Here is a 16,996-nt window from a genome sequence, read left to right on the forward strand (position 1 = left end):
AAGGAGCATTTTGTTTCAGCTGTCTTGGATTTACAGAGTGAATCTGAGATCTCGATCAATATGTTTTTTTCATATATTTGCAACTTGCTGATTACTGCTGTCAGAAACCTTGTGAAGTTATTTGTCCTTGCTCGAACGGCTAGGGCAAATGTGTTCTCAGAAAAATTATTACACCTATCATACTTTTTATTATTATTTTATTATACTTTTTAGCACTTACTAAAATAAGAGTTGCACCCGTTGATTTGTGATGACCATGTGAGATTTGCAGAATACTCACATTAGATGCATTTACGTATAATTAATTAAATAGGAACCATTCACATAGTGGTTAGCCTGAAAATGCTACATACATCTACACCTCTGGGACCATCATTGGACATCCCTTATTTAACTCATGCAGGGAAAAAGAGAAAACAGCACCCCCCGCCTTTACACATTTTGTTACCATTTACGATTCTTTGCAGTTTGACACACGTAAGATACTGCGCCTTCTAGTGCTGAGGTTTTATAATCAGTAAGGCATAAACATCCACTTCAGAAGGTAATCCTGCAAGAAGTCTGTTGTAAGTGCTGAAGGTGTTGGTGGATAAGGGAAATGAGCCACACTGAGATTCAGAATTTGGTCAGTTGGCCCATGGAGGTCAATTCACTGAAATGCTAGGCGTAGCGGAAGTGACATCACACGCCCTTTGACCTCCACTTTCACTCACACACACACCTACTTACACATACGCACAAATTGAAATACACTCTTTCTCACATAAACAAACTTTCACCAGAAAGCACACACAACATCTATTTAAAAGCATTTTTTACTTACCTCAACTGCCGTGCAAGGGTATATTTCAGCTGTCTTTACTCAATTTCTATTACACTAATAGTGAATAATGTATTATTATTCACTATTAATGTGATGAAAATGACAGAAAACAAAGAGAGTGGCGCCCAGCTGACGTCCATGAGAATGAGCTGCCACTGTTTACCTGGCTCTGAATTTTCCACCTCTGCGGCCAGGGGTCGCAAAGGTTTAGCCCTTGATGACGTCTGTGAGCTGGCCACATGAAAGTTACCAGTTTTGGGCCTGAGTTAGAGCTTGGCGGAGGGTTTACTACATCATAAACATGACATATATGCCATGAGCCCTGATACAAGTGCACTAAATCCGCCGTGGGCCGTCCTTTAGGGCGGAGGGGCCGCGCCCCCCACCTTTTGCCCCCTCATGAAGAATGTCTGTCAGGCTGAGCAAAGGTCAGCCTGACATACACTCTTCGTGTTCAGCTCAGATAGCCAGGAGTGAGACGTGCGCGATTTGTGCAAACTCCTGGCTCCCTGAGCTGACCTTTGCTGGGCTGAAGAGGTCACAGCTCCTATGGGCGTGACCTCCTCGGCTCAGCAAAGGTGCCTTGAGGCCCTCCCCTGTGTGACAAAGGGAAGAGTCACCCATTGACTCTGACCTGGGCGCTTCAGGTTTAAGCCCTGAAGTGCCCAGGGCGAGTGTCAATCAGTAACACCTCGTCACTCAGTGATGAAGTTGGGACTGCTGCATTCTCTCATTGGCTGACCTAAGGTCAGCCAGTGAGGGAAGGCAGCAGTCCCAACCCTCCTGGGACCTCCGAGCTCAAGGTAAGTATGTGTGTGTTTTTTTAAAATGAATGTTTGGTGCATGTGTGTATGTTTGAATGTTGATGAGTGTTGTGAATGGATGTGCGTGCGTGTGCGAATGAATAAGTGTGAGTATGCTTCCCACCCACCCTCCCCCCCTCCCTCCTAAAATTACCGGCAGCCACTGACTAAATCCTATGGTACTTGTAATAAGGCAGATAGCATATCCATCACACTGTGACGAAGTAACCTACCCACCACACTCTAAACCAGGCCCTTATTCACTAGGCTATGTACTCTTCTGGGACAAGATACACCATACAGTTGGTGCAGCTGGTACACAGGCCTTTGTGGAAGCTCTCACATTCCCACCCCAGGTTTTCTTCCTACCCTAGTGTATAAAACCTTAGTGTTTAGTTACAAAAACAGCTGTTTTTAATAGCTAAATAACAATACCAAACTTTGGTATCAATGGTTATATTAGAAATAATTTGTTAGTAATGCTAAGTAAAGTCTAACAGCATACTCAGAATACGGCTTGTGTTAGATTCCTTGTGTAGGACACAGGTTTGTGAGGTGGCAGAGCATCTCTCTTGCAATGTACCTCACGAGTTGTTCTGTTTTCGACCATGTTAGTGGGATAGTATGGTTTACCCCCACCGTATCGCATGTGTACACATAGCAATAATTCTGCACGCACTACTTCAACCCAACCACTGTATCGCAAGGTAAGTAGATGTGGAGGTGTTATCATTCTTACGATCGTGTCACAGAACTAATAGCAATCCCTTTTACCATATCTGTGTCTGCAAACCGACGCACATGCATTACTCCAGCTCAATTGGCCATTGTCGTGGTCACAGCCACACCTCAAGAGCGGGGAAGAACCAGAGAAAGTGAGCCGCTAAACAACTGGAAAATTTAGCTGAGAGCTGGATTATCCGCTCAAAACTGATTTGTTTCAGATGATTTTCAAGCGGTTAAACAATAAAGAGAGGTATTCGAAGTGAAACCTCAACTCCCTAGTATTTGTGATGGCGCGGTCTGTGCGCTGGCTTTCCAGCAGGATTTCTCTGTTTTCTCTTGTACTATGTAATAACCAGTGTTTATTTCCAGAGAATGTCCAGGGTCCAAATCAAACAAGGGCCTGAGCTCTGCCTCAACCAAAAATATCAACTTGCTCAGGGAAGGATTGGTGTGTCTCCAGAGCTAGAAATCCTTCAAAGAGGAGGGCAAAGCGAGTATTGTGGCCCGACAATCCCCAGGTTGCACATCTTAACAGTACTAGAGAATTTTTAAGCCTTCCTGGAAGAGATAATTGTAAAAACCTTTGGTTCATCTTCAGGGCTTTTTTATATTTAAGGTGGGAATACTGCTTGTGACGTGGAAGAGAAGTACGCAGAAGATCAGTCAGTCCTTACATTGGATTTGATGTGAGGAGGTGCATTCAGCTCAGTGTAAATAATTTAGTAGACTCAAGCATAGTAACCTTATACTGCATGGGCACCCCCTCTTCTTTACCAACGCAAACTTTTCTAAAGCCATGCGTTACAATCTGGTACACTCTTGAAGCCATCTGTGTTTGCTCTAAATAGCAACTGGCTTCAGAATCCATGGTGTAGAACTAGCCAGGAGGCATATAATGAGGTGAAACAATTCTGAGATGCTTCATAATCAAAAAGGGATGGAATAAAAAGATTTAAATACAATTAGAATCATCCATCAGGAACCTTAATATGCTTGGAAAAACACTACCCCAAAAAGAAAGACGAAAGCATACAAGTAGGGATGAACTAACCTCACAGAATTGTAGTCTGAGTATTTTGTGTTTGAGCTTTTTCACTTTCTGGCATTTAGTATTGAAAGCTGAATGTATTAAGGGTTTGCGTCGCCCTTGTGCCACGCAAGGCATCCCAGGGTGACACAAAACCTAGAATGAGATAGACCAAGCCACAGACAGCAACCCTGGGCAGCCCTTGGTAAATTTGGTGTAGTCCAAGGCAGGGCAGGTTGCTACCTTGCGTTACGCTGTATGGTGAGGGTGTTACATGGGAGGAGCTTGGGTGTTCCCATGCATCCACCCATGAATTCTGATGAATTTCCGGATTTACCAAGAATTGTAGACCTGGGAATGCATCAGAATGGTATGCCTTCCCACCAGAGGTGCCACAAGGACAATATTTAAATCTCTCCTTGTTGTTTACTCTTTCTGTGTGTGCTGCATTCTGCAGCACGCATAGACAGAGGAAAATGCCTTTGAGAATTCTTTTTGTGCATGAAGACAAACAATCCTGCCCACAACAAAGGCACATGGGGGCCTGTGTTGGTGCAAGGCAGCACATTGTACACCAGCACAGGCAGAGAGCAGAAATGCACTATGTGAGGTAAATGTGGCACATTTGTGCCCGCTTCATTTCACACAGTCCTGCTACGTTGCATTGCGTGAAGGTATGATGAATCTGTCCCTGATTGTCCTGACGTGTCTCTCCCCTCTACATTTGTACGTCTCTGTGGCGTGACTGCTTCTAAGCTGCTCCCACGCAAGCTGTTTTTACCTGCTCAGTGTGCCACATAGAAAGCCACAGAAGGACTCCCAAACATCAATCATTTTGCCAGATATTTTTCAAGAATTTTAGACTTGAATTTACTTACCTGGAGTTAATGGACTCAAGAGTTAGGATCATTAAAGACACACCCCTCATCAATAATGGAACTCCAAGAAAATGTACTCCAGGTTGTGACTAGTTAACATGTTTAAATAACGGCCTCAGACGAAATTTTCAATAGGCAACACAATCTAGTGTAATAGCCTGTGTTTCATGTGACGCTTTTTAAACAACATTCAAGAAACCACATTGTATAATTTTAAGTCCTTTCAGCTAAAAATCCTGTCACAGAACCACGTGAACTGAATGAGTAAACAGGACACAAGTGGCTTTTTTTGTGGCAACATGGAAGCAAGGATGTATTTCATGCCAAAATATAGCGCTACGTGCCAGCTTTGCATTTTGTGTAACATGTAATTTCACATATTTTTTCCAAAATTTAATGTAATTATGCCTAAGGAAATGACTCAGATTTTGCACTCTCCTAGTAAATAGTCACCTAAAGCTCTATGGGTCATGTGAGCATCTGGCATTCTACTGCACATGGACTTTGATGGTGCCGGGCAGGCTTAAAAGTACCACATTGCCTCTGAGAGGCACAAAACCACTTAATCACTGAGGTCCTGGTTTATACTTTTTTTGCGCCACATTTGCATAATTTTGTGACGCAAAAGCGGTGCAAACATACAAAATATCATTGAATTTTGTAAGAGTGCGCCGCTTTTGCATAAAAAATGACGCAAATATGGCGCAAAAAAAGTATAAATATGGGCCTGAGAGAGCTGATTAAAGCCCTGATCAGCAGACTAGATCATATATGTGACCAGCTACAACTAGGAACTATGGGGGTTATTCTAACTTTGGAGGAGGTGGTGATCCGTCCCAAAAGTGACGGAAAAGTGACGGATTTACCACCAGCCGTATTACGAGTCCATTATATCCTATGGAACTCGTAATACGGCTGGTGGTATATCCGTCACTTTACCTTCACTTTTGGGACGGATTAACACTCCTCCAAAGTTAGAATAACCCCCTTATATTCTCCTTGCAGCATTCACTGACTGCAGTTTACCCTCAACTCCTCCTCCAAATTAATAGCACATCAGTTAATGATAGATACGTTTGTAACCTCCCTTGGCGCTCCTTTGTGGGTCTTTTGGCGACACGAACAGTTCCTGGAATCCCCACCCGCAGACCTCCGATTTCTGAAGGACCACCTACAGTGTAGCAGACGCAAAAAAATGACATTTCATATTGTTTTAATATTATTTTTATTATGGCTTGGTTAAATAACTCGATGTTTTCATCCCCTTCTTGCCGGTTCCACGTACTCCCGAATGAGCCATATTAAACACACACTCAATCAATCCGTCTCCAGCGTCTCATCTTTCAGGGCTTGTAGCTCATAAAGAAGGCGCTGTAAAAGTGGAGAGGCCTCCTCGGCAGATTCGTCTGCATCCAACCGCTTGTGGAGTTGTTATTTCGGCGGCGCGGCTGTCGTCAAGTGCACGCTCCGCTCATCGTGCAGAAGGCTGCTCGATGTTCGTGCATTTCCGACTCGGTTCGGCTCAGCATCCCTTTGCAGCACTTTTTAACTATATCAATCCATGCCAACATTTATGAAAAGGAAAAAAAAATATGAGGGAGAATGTATTTTCCCACATACGTCTTTTACGCAGAGGCAATTTCTTGTGGGAGTCAGCCAAAATAAAACCATTACTGGTTTCGAAAATTGGGAGTCACCGTTTGAATCGGGTCTGCTGGCCTGTATGCAAATCTTTCCAGTATGTTCCCATAATCACAAGTCCTTTAATTGACTCCGGCCTCTGCAGGAAGTGCACTGACCTTGTATACGTTACCCATTTGGATCTTTACTTAAAGGGAAGTTGGTCACAGTTGATGGAATCAAAAGGGGGGGGGGGTCTTCTGGTCTGGGATCAGCTGAGACCAGGAGATCTCAGTGAACCAGTGTCAGGGGCTTAACTTGGTAAGCAATCGTGGGTGGGGGTTTGTAAGCCTCAGGTTTTTCCAACTATTATGCTGGCATATTATATAAGAAGCAGGACATGAGGGGGGCAATGGAGAGAGAGAGGAGTGGGGGATTGTTAGGGGAATCTAAAACAATATATTTCAAAGTAACAAACATTTTTAGGCCCTTCAAAACAGAGATGAGAGTGAGAGAGAATGTGTGTGTGTGTTTTGTCAGTGTGGCATGTACAAATTGCAGGTAAAATCAAACAGACGTCTCACTATACCTCACTGAAACCACTTGTACTCAACCATTTACTACAGAATACATTTTGGTGGGGGGGGGGGGGTGAAACACCTGATACACCCCCCTGAAGCTACACCCCTATGGATTATGAAAAAGCTTGATGCAGAAAAAGATGTTCTCCGAGGCAGGAGGAAAGCAGTAGACTTCTTTTGCCTGGTTCTCTCAAGTAAACCCAAGCCATGATATTTATCTTCAGAGTCCAAATGTCTCAATCATAATAGTAATAGTGGACAATCAGGGTTAAGAATTTTCAATATGAAGGAAATCCCCGTAGTCGGAGCAGGTGTTGTAGATCCTATTTCAGGGTGTAAGAAACATTGGTTGATGTGAAGCCTTTCTTGGGTGGTGTTTGCAGTGCTATTACAGCAGCCGAGCTATTCATGGAGCGCAAAGACTGTATTCAAGGTACTTTGCATATTTTTGGGCATCATCTTGCATAGGACAATGCCAAAAACTTGAAGTACAAATATAACGTAATTGGCACCATTTTCTAGCTCTCACTTTATTTCAGACACAGCACATAGAGGCAATGACTCGGAGTTTGTTAGATCTCATCTACAGGTCTCTTCCACTAACCTCTTGAGTTGAGCAGTAGTCATCCTTCGCGCACACCAAGACAGGCTTTGGCACCACGGCTACCAAGCACCTACTTAGATGGTGTCTCGGCACTTGTTCTTCATCAGTGGATCAGTTACTATGAAGCAAATGATGAAGCAGAAGCCTCTCAATGATCCCATCAGTATGCAAAGCAATAGTCAGACATGTTCTAAAAAAATCTCCAATTCTGTGTTACAATAACTTGGTAATTAATAGGCTCTTAATTTCAGAAAGGGCACCAGATCCCAAAAATGTTCAATGAATTACTAAGAGCCTTTGGTATGTCTTTATTAAGGATAATCCCTGATCATACCCATTGGAATTGCACACCATGTTGTAACTATTGAGGAATATTTGATTGATTTTGATTTGGAGAGCTATAGAGTGCCCTATGACCCAGAGACCAGGTTTCCTGCCGCTAAAAGGGAAAGAACCAAAGCAAACATCCTCAGCTGAGGAAAAAAAGATGTGCTTTCATTAGCATACTAAAGGTTGTGATTTTCCTAGTTGTTCATCAGAGGAGTGGGAGTCTGTTCCATTCCTTGGCTGTAGCCACCAAAGAGGCCTTACACTCAAGCCAATCATGGTCAGCTCCTCTGCAGGTGAGATGCAGAGGAGCCAAAAGTTATGCTGGGTGAATAGAAACTAAATAGTCCCTTACGAAAGAGTGGGACTGAGTGATAGATGGATCGATGATATATGAAAACGGATTTAAATAAACGGTTCCAGATTGGAAATTTGTCTAAAGACCTAAGATGCGTAGAGATATGAGCCTGTGTTTTAAACCCCAGAATTAACCAGGCTAAAGCATTCTGAATTCATTGGTCTCCTGGCAGCAAATAAGACAGGAGAACAAGGACCAGAGAGTTTCACTAGTCCAGAGGAGAGATGATTGTGCCCTCTGGCAGGACTTTTCTGCAAGAAGCAATGAGACCTGGCATTATTTTCCCAAGAAATCTAAGAAAATGAAAGCAGACCTATGACAGCTTATCAATGTAATCTCTGAAAGAGAGATAATAATCAGAGATGACCCATAAATTGTGAATCAAGCTAACTCAGCTGGGGTAGGTGAAGAGAAGAGCCTTGTTCCTCTAACAGATTTCACATTCCAAACCCTGTTGAAAAGACATCACCATTTAAAAAGCATGCTGGTAAAAGTTTGAGACAACATTGGTCTTTGCCTTTTGAGATACAAATAGGTTTGGCATCTGTACCTGCCCCTTTGTGTGTTAAATTAAATATTTTTTCTTTCTAGTGATAAAGAGCTTTTTTCACAAAAGGGTACGCTCAGGGCTTGCAAAAAGTTGAGGGTCTATAAAACGGGCATGGCCTATGTAACTGAAGGAATGGTGTAAACATTTAAACAAGGGTGGCTCCTCCTTAAGGGCGGAGAAGCATCATTCTCCCCCCCCCCACCCACCAGCAGCTGCAAATCCTTTAAAAGAAAAGGATAATATACTTAGTTTATTATCCTTTTCTATTAAAGGGGCGGGGTCACAGGCTGTGACGTGCACTGAGGGGAGTGCTCAGCACTCCCCCCTCAGAGCGCATGTATGTTTGGCCAGCCGTCACAGGCTGGCCAAACATACATGCGCAGTGTGCTCTCTGCAGCCCAGCAACACAGTTGCCGGGCTGCAGAGAGCCTGCACAAGCTCCCAGTCTGCCTGGGAGCGCCCTGGCTGGGCGCTCCCAGCCAATCCTGACGCTGCTTTGAGCAGCATCAGGAATGGCAGCAGGGCAGGCTGGGAGCCTGTGCCTGCGTGCAGCCAGCAGGGAAGAGGAGTGCAGCGTGGGGCCGTGTGGGAAAGGTAAGTGGTGTTTTAAAAAAATGTAATTTATTTAAAAGTTTATTACCCCCCCACCTCCACCCCTTCCCCTCACGCTGCCCCTCCCCTTCCACAACCCGCAAACCGCTCCTTCATTTAAACTCCATTTTTGTGATATTCTATGCCACCAGACTGGTAATTTGGTGCAGGATTAAGTCAAACATGAAATATAACCAGGAACTAAATCAGTGACGTGGAACACTTTAACGCTGTTTACATTAATAGTTCACAAATTGATCACTGTTATTTTCGGGTAATGTTAAGGGCATGAATATGACTGGAAAGGGACCTGTTTCAATGTCTGTTTTTAATTAATAATGGGACTGAGACATGGAGCAACCTGACCCACTTAAAGCCCTGACGACAGTTAATCCAGTTGTCTCTAAATTCTTTACCCCTATCACAGAATGTAACAAGAACTTGTGTATACTTAATGCCACAAGCAAGATATGAGGCAAGTTATGAGATGTTGGGCTATTCTATGCAAACAATAAAAGAAAAACAGAAAAAAGGCAACACAAAAGGAACAGATGGACTCTACATTAGAACACAGAAATGCTGATCTGAGATATCCAATGTGATGCACACCCATAAACACTCTCATGTACCCTCAAACAATCAAATACAATGTCAGCAGAACAAAACATTTGAAATCAGTCAGTGGTAATCCAAAAACTGTAAAGGGCAACCACATTCGAAAGTTGTGCTGGTCACACAATTTGTAGAAATGTACTATAAAAATGATTGTAACATAATACAGCTAATCTGTTTTGCTCTCTCCCTGCATTGGTTCACTTTAAACTGCCATGTGTCAATGAAGACACCCTTGAGCAATAGTGCAAAGGTCTCTGTGTTGTGGTCAGCATGCTTTTTGTTCAGGAAGGGCTCCCTTATAATGTCCTTGATACGCTAACTACAGGTAGTTGCAGGATTTTATGCAAATCAACAACTAACAAGTCTTTGTAGATGTGGATATGTGTCAGAATCTCTGAGTGGGTGCACAGGAACATCCATACACAACCATGGAACTCCTTTATTCAAAGTAATGCACAGAAGGATATTGAGTTACGTTGAGTTACAATGCAACACAAATTGTAAATTACCAACATAACACTTTACGTCAGGTTATGTTTAAAATGTAACACAAGCCAGAAGCAAAGTGTTTTGAATCTAGGCCCAGGAATATATGGTGTGCCTCAATCCAGAGTGCAATTTCTGCACTAGTGTTCAAGGGATAAAACCGGAAATAGAACCTGCTAATAGTTGGATTGACGATTTCTAGAGAACATTTGTACTTTTTGAAATTGGTCCTGATGAATGCACCGCATTGTTTTCTTTTGTCGAAGTGCACGGTCACCTTTACATAAGGACAGCAGTGAGAAACAAACCTATTTGACATATGATATGAGCTTTTTGAATTCAACGGACAATGGAGAAAATAAATAAATATTTGTATTTTCGTTTGACCGTATGTATAAACTGTGATCTGAGAGAACGGTATGTATTTTAATGTAAATATGAGTTGCTTAATTGGTTAGAATTTTAGGAGTTAAGTCATGTGTTCAATGGATGGAAGAATATTGGCGGATCACTTAAAGTGTTTGTGATGTCATAGTCAAATTTGCTACTGAGTTAATGTAAGGAAATGCCTTTCTTGGAATGATTACCCCGAAACTTTTTGCCTTTTGTTGATGCCAGTTATGATTGAAAGTGTGCTGGGACCCATCTAACCAGGCCCCAGCACCAGTGTTGCTCTCTAAACTGTACCTTTCTACCCACAATTGGCACAGCCCTGGCACACAGATAAGTCCCTTATAAATGGTACCTCTGGTACCAATGGCCCTGTGGCCAGGGAAGGTCTCTAAGGGCTGCAGCATGTATTATGCCACCCTGGGGACCCCTCACTCAGCACATGCACACTGCCTCACAGCTTGTGTGTGCTGGTGGGGAGAAAAAGACTAAGTCGACATGGCACTCCCCTCTAGCTGGCCTTACAGCTCTAAGGCAGGGTGCACTATACCACAGGTGAGGGCCTAGTTGCATGAGCACAATGTCCCTACAGTGTCTAAGCCAAACCTTAGACATTGTAAGTGCATGGTAGCCATAAAGAGTATATGGTCTGGGAGTCTGTCAATTATGAACTCCACAGTTCCATAATGGCTACACTAAAATCTGGGAAGTTTGGTATCAAACTTCTCAGCACAAATAAATGCACTCTGATGCCAGTGTGGAATTTATTGTAAAATACACCCAGAGGGCATCTTAAAAATGCCCTCTGAATACCAGTCCAACTCCTAGTGCCAGGCTGACCAGTTTCTGCCAGCCTGCCACAACCAGATGAGTTTCTGGCCACATGGGGTGAGTGCCTTTGTCACTCGGTTGCCAGGAACTAAGCTTGCAATGGGTGGCGGTGCTTCTCACCTCCCCCTGCAGGAACTGTAACACCTGGCGGTGAGCCTCAAAGGCTCCTGCCTGTTGTTACAGCTCCCCAGGACATCCCAGCTAGTGGAGATGCCCACCCCTCCAGACACAGCCCTCATTTTTGTCCGGAGGAGATGATGAGAAAAACAAGGAGGAGTCACCTACCAGTCAGGACAGCCCCTAAGGTGCCCTGAGCTGAGGTGACCCCTGCCTTTAGAAATACTCCATTTTGAGTTTGGAGGATATCCCCAAAATGAATAGGGATGTGACCCCCTCCCCTCAGGGAGGAGACACAAAGAGGGTGTAGCCACCCTCAAGGACAGTAGCCATTGACTACTGCCCCCCAGACCTAAACACACCCCTAACTTTAGTATTTAGGGGAGACTCTGAACCCAGGAAATCAGATTCCTGCAACCTGAAGAAAGAAAAAGGACTGCTGACCTGAAAGCCCCGCAGAGACTACGGAGACACCAACTGACTTGGCCCCAGCCCTACCGGCCTGTCTCCAGACCCAAAGAACCTGCACAGTGACGCATCCAGCGGGACCAGCGACCTATAAGGACTCAGAGGACTGCCCTGCACCTAAAGGACCAAGATACTCCCGAGAACAGCAGCAGTGTTCAGAAACAGCAACAACTTTGCAACTTTGAAACAACTTTAAAAGAGACTCTCACTTCCTGCCAGAAGCGTAAGTCTTCACACTCTGCACCCGACGCCCCCGGCTCGAGTTCAGGACAGCAAACACCACAGAGAGGTCTCCCAGGCGATTCCAATGACGTGGACACCCTGATTCGACCCCCTGCACTCCCACAGCGACGCCTGCAGAGAGGATCCACAGCCTCCCCCGACCGCAACTGCCTGGTAACAAAGGAACCCGATGCCTAGACCAAGCACTGCACCTGCAGCCCCCAGGACCGAGAAGGAACCACCTACCAGTGCAGGAGTGACCAGCAGGTGGCCCTCATCCTAGCCCAGTCGGTGGCTAGCCCGAGAAGCCCCCCTGTGCCCTGCCAGCACCGCCTAAGTGACCCCCGGGTCCCTCCATTGCTTTCTATAGCAAACCCGAAGCCTACTTTGCCTACTGCACCCGGTCGCCCTTGTTCCACTGAGGGTGTGTTTTGTGGGCTTGTGTGTGTGTCCCCCCCAGTGCTCTACAAAACCCCCTGGTCTGCTCCTCGAGGACGCAGGTACTTTTACCTGTAAGCAGACTAGGACCAGAGCACCCCTGTTCTTCATAGGCGCCTATGTGTTTTGGGCCCTCCTTTGACCTCTGCACCTGACCAGCCCTGTGTTGCTGGTGCTGTGGCTTTGGGGTTGCCTTGAACCCCCAACGGTAGACTGCCTATGCCCAGGAGACTGACTGTGTAAGTGCTTTACTTAACTGAGAAACCTAACCAAACTTACCTCCCACAGGAATTGTTGATGGTTGCACTGTGTCCACTTTTAAAATAGCTTTTTGCCATTTCAACCAAAACTGTGTGTACTACTGTTTAAAATCAATGTTCTATACTTACCTGTGTGAAGTACCTTGCATTTTATGTACTTACCTCAAATATTGAATCTTGTGGTTCTAAAAGAAATTAAGAAAATATATTTTTCTATATAAAACCTAATGGCCTGGAGTTAAGTCTTTGAGTGTGTGTTCCTCATTTATTGCATGTGTGTGTACAACAAATGCTTAACACTACCCTCTGATAAGCCTACTGCTCAACCACACTATCACAAAATAGAGCATTCGTATAATCTACTTTTGCCACTATCAACCTCTAAGGGGATCCCTTGGACTCTGTGCACACTATCTCTCACTTTGAGATAGTACATACATGCCCAACTTCTTACAGTTAAAAACTGGAATTTTTAAATATATTTGATATGATGATGAGTGAATACAGCAAGGCTGGAGTTCAAGAAGGCTTTAGTGAATGACACTTAAATCACTCAGAAGTTACTTGATATCGAGCCCGAGTGGGATGGTTTGCGGTCCAGACACACTGTTTTATATTAGTTCAATTAAAAACGCCCTCATGTTGGAACCAGTTATGGGAACATTATCATTTCTAATAGTTGGAACAAAGCCTCTTTATTAGTCTTTTTGTTTCATTTATTCAATGGAACTGCACATCACACTGTTGCATGTAATAATAACACATACAGAAATAGTGTCTGGCGTAAATACCATGGCTCAAATTTAAGGATGGCCTTGCGCCATCTAACCCCACAATAGCATCATTTGTCTGATGCTAATGTGGCGTTAGAGTGCCAAAACCATTGTGCTTTATCTACAAAGTGGCGCAAAGCATGCATTGCTCCACGTTGCAATCCTTTGCACCACATTATGCATGCGCCATGCATAATGTATGCAAAGGGGGCATTCTGGCTCAAGGAGACCTGCAAAAATGGCGCAATGAAATCTGAAAGCAGGCGTTAAAAGGATGCACCCATTGGAATCAATGGGCCTCCCTGCACTTTGCTCTACTAGCATTAGAATTTTTTACTTTAGCGGATCAAAGCACCACAATAGTGTCAAAAATGTTGACGCTATTGTTCCTAATACCGCCATGGTGCACCATATCTTAAATATGGCACATACATGGTGGCATTAGGGGGGGGGGTGGAAAAGTGGCGCTTTACGATGTGAAGCATCACTTTGCTTAAATCTGGGTCAATGTTCTAAATAAAATATTGCTACATTGGGCTTAGATTTTTTATTATGAACCCCAACGGAATGATCACAACATTTATATTAGAATATATTCCGGCGATAGACACACCAGTGCTACACCCATCACACGTGTTGAATTGAAGGGCTTCTTGGCGCCTATCGTTAGCGCTCACAGATCCCTCCACCCTCCCCACCACCAGAAAACGACTTGGAGGCTCCTTCACAGCATCTCAGACTGTGTTCCAAGTGGCGTTCCCTGGTTTTTATTTCACTGTTTGATATCTTTGGCGCGCCTCAGAGATCCATTATTACTCTCCTAAATCACACGAGATAAATACGAAGCGAAGGAATTAATTAAAAGGAGAAACTGCGTGACGTACAATTTAGTCAAGCGCGAGACATTCCTTGACAAGAGAGAACGCAAGAGCACAAGGAAAATCTTTTTCAAAATAGTCATCAAATTTTGAATACAGAAATCGGATGGGATGCAATAAAAAATACAGGAAGCATACAGAAATAATGCAGTATGAGTAAATAAACAACCCACGTGGGGCATCGTTTTGCACTGCGTCACTGCTATCTCTGTCACTTATACTGACTATATGCAGAGCGTGTACGTGTTAAACGTGGAATAAACATCAATGTATGTATATGCGTTTGGCAGCACATGCAAGAGAGATTATATTTGAGTTCCAACGTATCTGTTTTGTTTTTAAGCCTTTGCATCTGGCAGTAAACTGTGGGAAGTCCCAGTGCGTCAGAGGAAGCATCACAGCACAGGAAAGCTTCACTGGGAGCCTCGTTGTCAGTACCAACTGCGCCATCTGCAGGACGGGGCCCGGATTGCAGCACCACTCCCTCCCAGACTGGACGGTCACTGGATATCCACTGGGTGAGTATGAATTGCCCACAATTTAACCCTCACTGTGAATGTAGATGAAAATGCATGTGCTACGTGGAGTTTGCCTGTTTATTTGCATACCCTGATCCTTCATATAAAGGAATGAGGCAGAGAGAAATAATTGGACTGATTAACAAAAGTATTGATGGCAGCAGGAGGCAGCACTGCAGGAGTACTTATTTTCGCCAATGACAGGCCTTTTGTCAAATACCCCTGAAATGACAACCAGGCTATTAACGAACGTGGGAACAGTCCACTGCCTATTTGTACCTACTGTATCTGAATATTCAAAATGTTAAATCCATTTTAGATGTCTTGAGCTAATAAGCATGTAAGCGTATATAGAAGTTGAGCCAAGAGTCCTGTTCACGGGGAAGAAGTTTGCCGGGTACAAGGAGAGTGTTGCTGGCGGTAGTCCTTGAGTGCGAAGAGTTGGCCGGGTGTTCTGGATGGGGCAGGCTACAGTCTTGCGGTCACAAGTGGCGATACTTGCTGTGCGAAGAGACGAGCTTGCACAGTCTTGAGCTGATTCTTCGCTAGTGGCACAGCTCCATTAAGAGCAGGCCTGTTCGTGAAGAGCGCAAAAGCTTGAATTCAGGAGCCAAACACCACTTACAAGGGTATAGGATGAGAGAGGCACATCTTTTGGGTCAGGAGCTGGTTGAAGATAGGTCCAAGAGCTCTAGCTGGTGAGCTGGAAGTCTTTTGTGTCCCTGAGACTTCCAAAAACAGGAGGCAAGCCAGCAAGCCACTGGAGTTACTTTGGTTCAGGGCTGTAGAGATGTAGGTCCAGTCCTTCTCTCTCCCAGGCAAGAGGGTAGTAGGCAGCAGGTAGCACAGAAAAGTGGCTCCAGGCTCACTATATGGGGCGTAAGCAGTCCTTTGAGTGTGGCATGACACTGTCCATTCAGCTGTAGGTGTCAGCCCCTCACTCCCACCCTGTCCAGGATAGCCAATCAGGAAGTTGATGGCCTATCAGTCACACCTAAGTTCCCTTTGTGTGTGGCTGTTTAGAGGGAATACACAAGTCCAGTTGTCACCCCACCCCAGAAGTGTATTGGAGACAGGCAGCTGGGCCCTAAATGGTTAAATAAGAAAATGCAAGGGTCTACTTTTATATATTCCATCATGCATGAGTAGAAATATAATGTCTGAAAAATGCTTCTAATGTTCACATTAAAAAAAACTACGATAATATCAATACAACCTCCCACACTTTGTATTCATCATAAAATATGAAAATTTTACTCTGAAGTCTCCAGATTGAGCAGTATATCATAAAGTAAAAGTAAGAAGAAAAACAAAACAAAATACGAAAAAGGGTCAACATAGTAAATTGTAAATAAATGATTGTCCACATTGCATTTTGGGAAGTAATGAAACATTTAAATACTTTCTTTGTGCGGAGCATGAGTGGAGGTGCAGTGATGTAGAAGGTTAGGAGAGTAGGCAGGCAGATATAGCACAGTTTCCTGCACACCTTGGAAAAATACTTAAAATTTAAAGGGACCAGAGTGAGAGGGAACGGGTAAGAAAGAACCGGTATTTGGGGTGTTGGAGCAAGGAATCAACAAAGGGGTTACATTTTATGAGCACAGATCTATTTAGAAAAGCATGCTATTTATTTTATTGACTTTTATTTCTTCCTTAATGATTTTTAACTCTCTACATTTCCTTTGTGTTCATGTGTTTCATTAGTTATACTCTAGTTCTTTTTATTAGTTTTTTTACCCAAATGTGTTATCTATTTCTGAACAGATTCAATAAGATTAACCAGGAAGGGCGTTGTAATAAAACAGCAGTACAGTTATAGACAACAGTACCCCTCTGGTGTCATGCCTGCGGTAATAGTAGTTATGACTTTATGCTACATCATTACAAAACATTAGTTAGTCTGTAGGGTGACATGGACTCAGATACTAATCTATCTATCTATCTATCTATCTATCTATCTATCTATCTATCTATCTATCTATCTATCTATCTATCTATCTATCTATCCACCCATCCCTCCATCCATCCATCTATCCATTCATCCAAGTCTTTATTAGTGTAGGTGCATCATGTGACCCCCAACATGCTGCTTTTAACCTGCTTCAAAGC

The 16,996-nt window shown here is 43.8% G+C and overlaps 1 protein-coding gene across 1 annotated transcript in view; it reads left to right on the forward strand.

Moving 5' to 3' along the window:
- Nucleotides 1-16,996, forward strand: part of APCDD1L (APC down-regulated 1 like) — a 162,248-nt gene that overhangs the window by 121,271 nt on the left and 23,981 nt on the right. The window contains exon 2 of the mRNA XM_069243439.1: nucleotides 14,710-14,884. Within this exon, the coding sequence (XP_069099540.1) occupies nucleotides 14,710-14,884 (175 nt within the window). The remainder of the gene's footprint in view (nucleotides 1-14,709; nucleotides 14,885-16,996) is intronic.

Source organism: Pleurodeles waltl, chromosome 7 (assembly GCF_031143425.1).
Source record: "Pleurodeles waltl isolate 20211129_DDA chromosome 7, aPleWal1.hap1.20221129, whole genome shotgun sequence".
NCBI lineage: Eukaryota > Metazoa > Chordata > Amphibia > Caudata > Salamandridae > Pleurodeles > Pleurodeles waltl.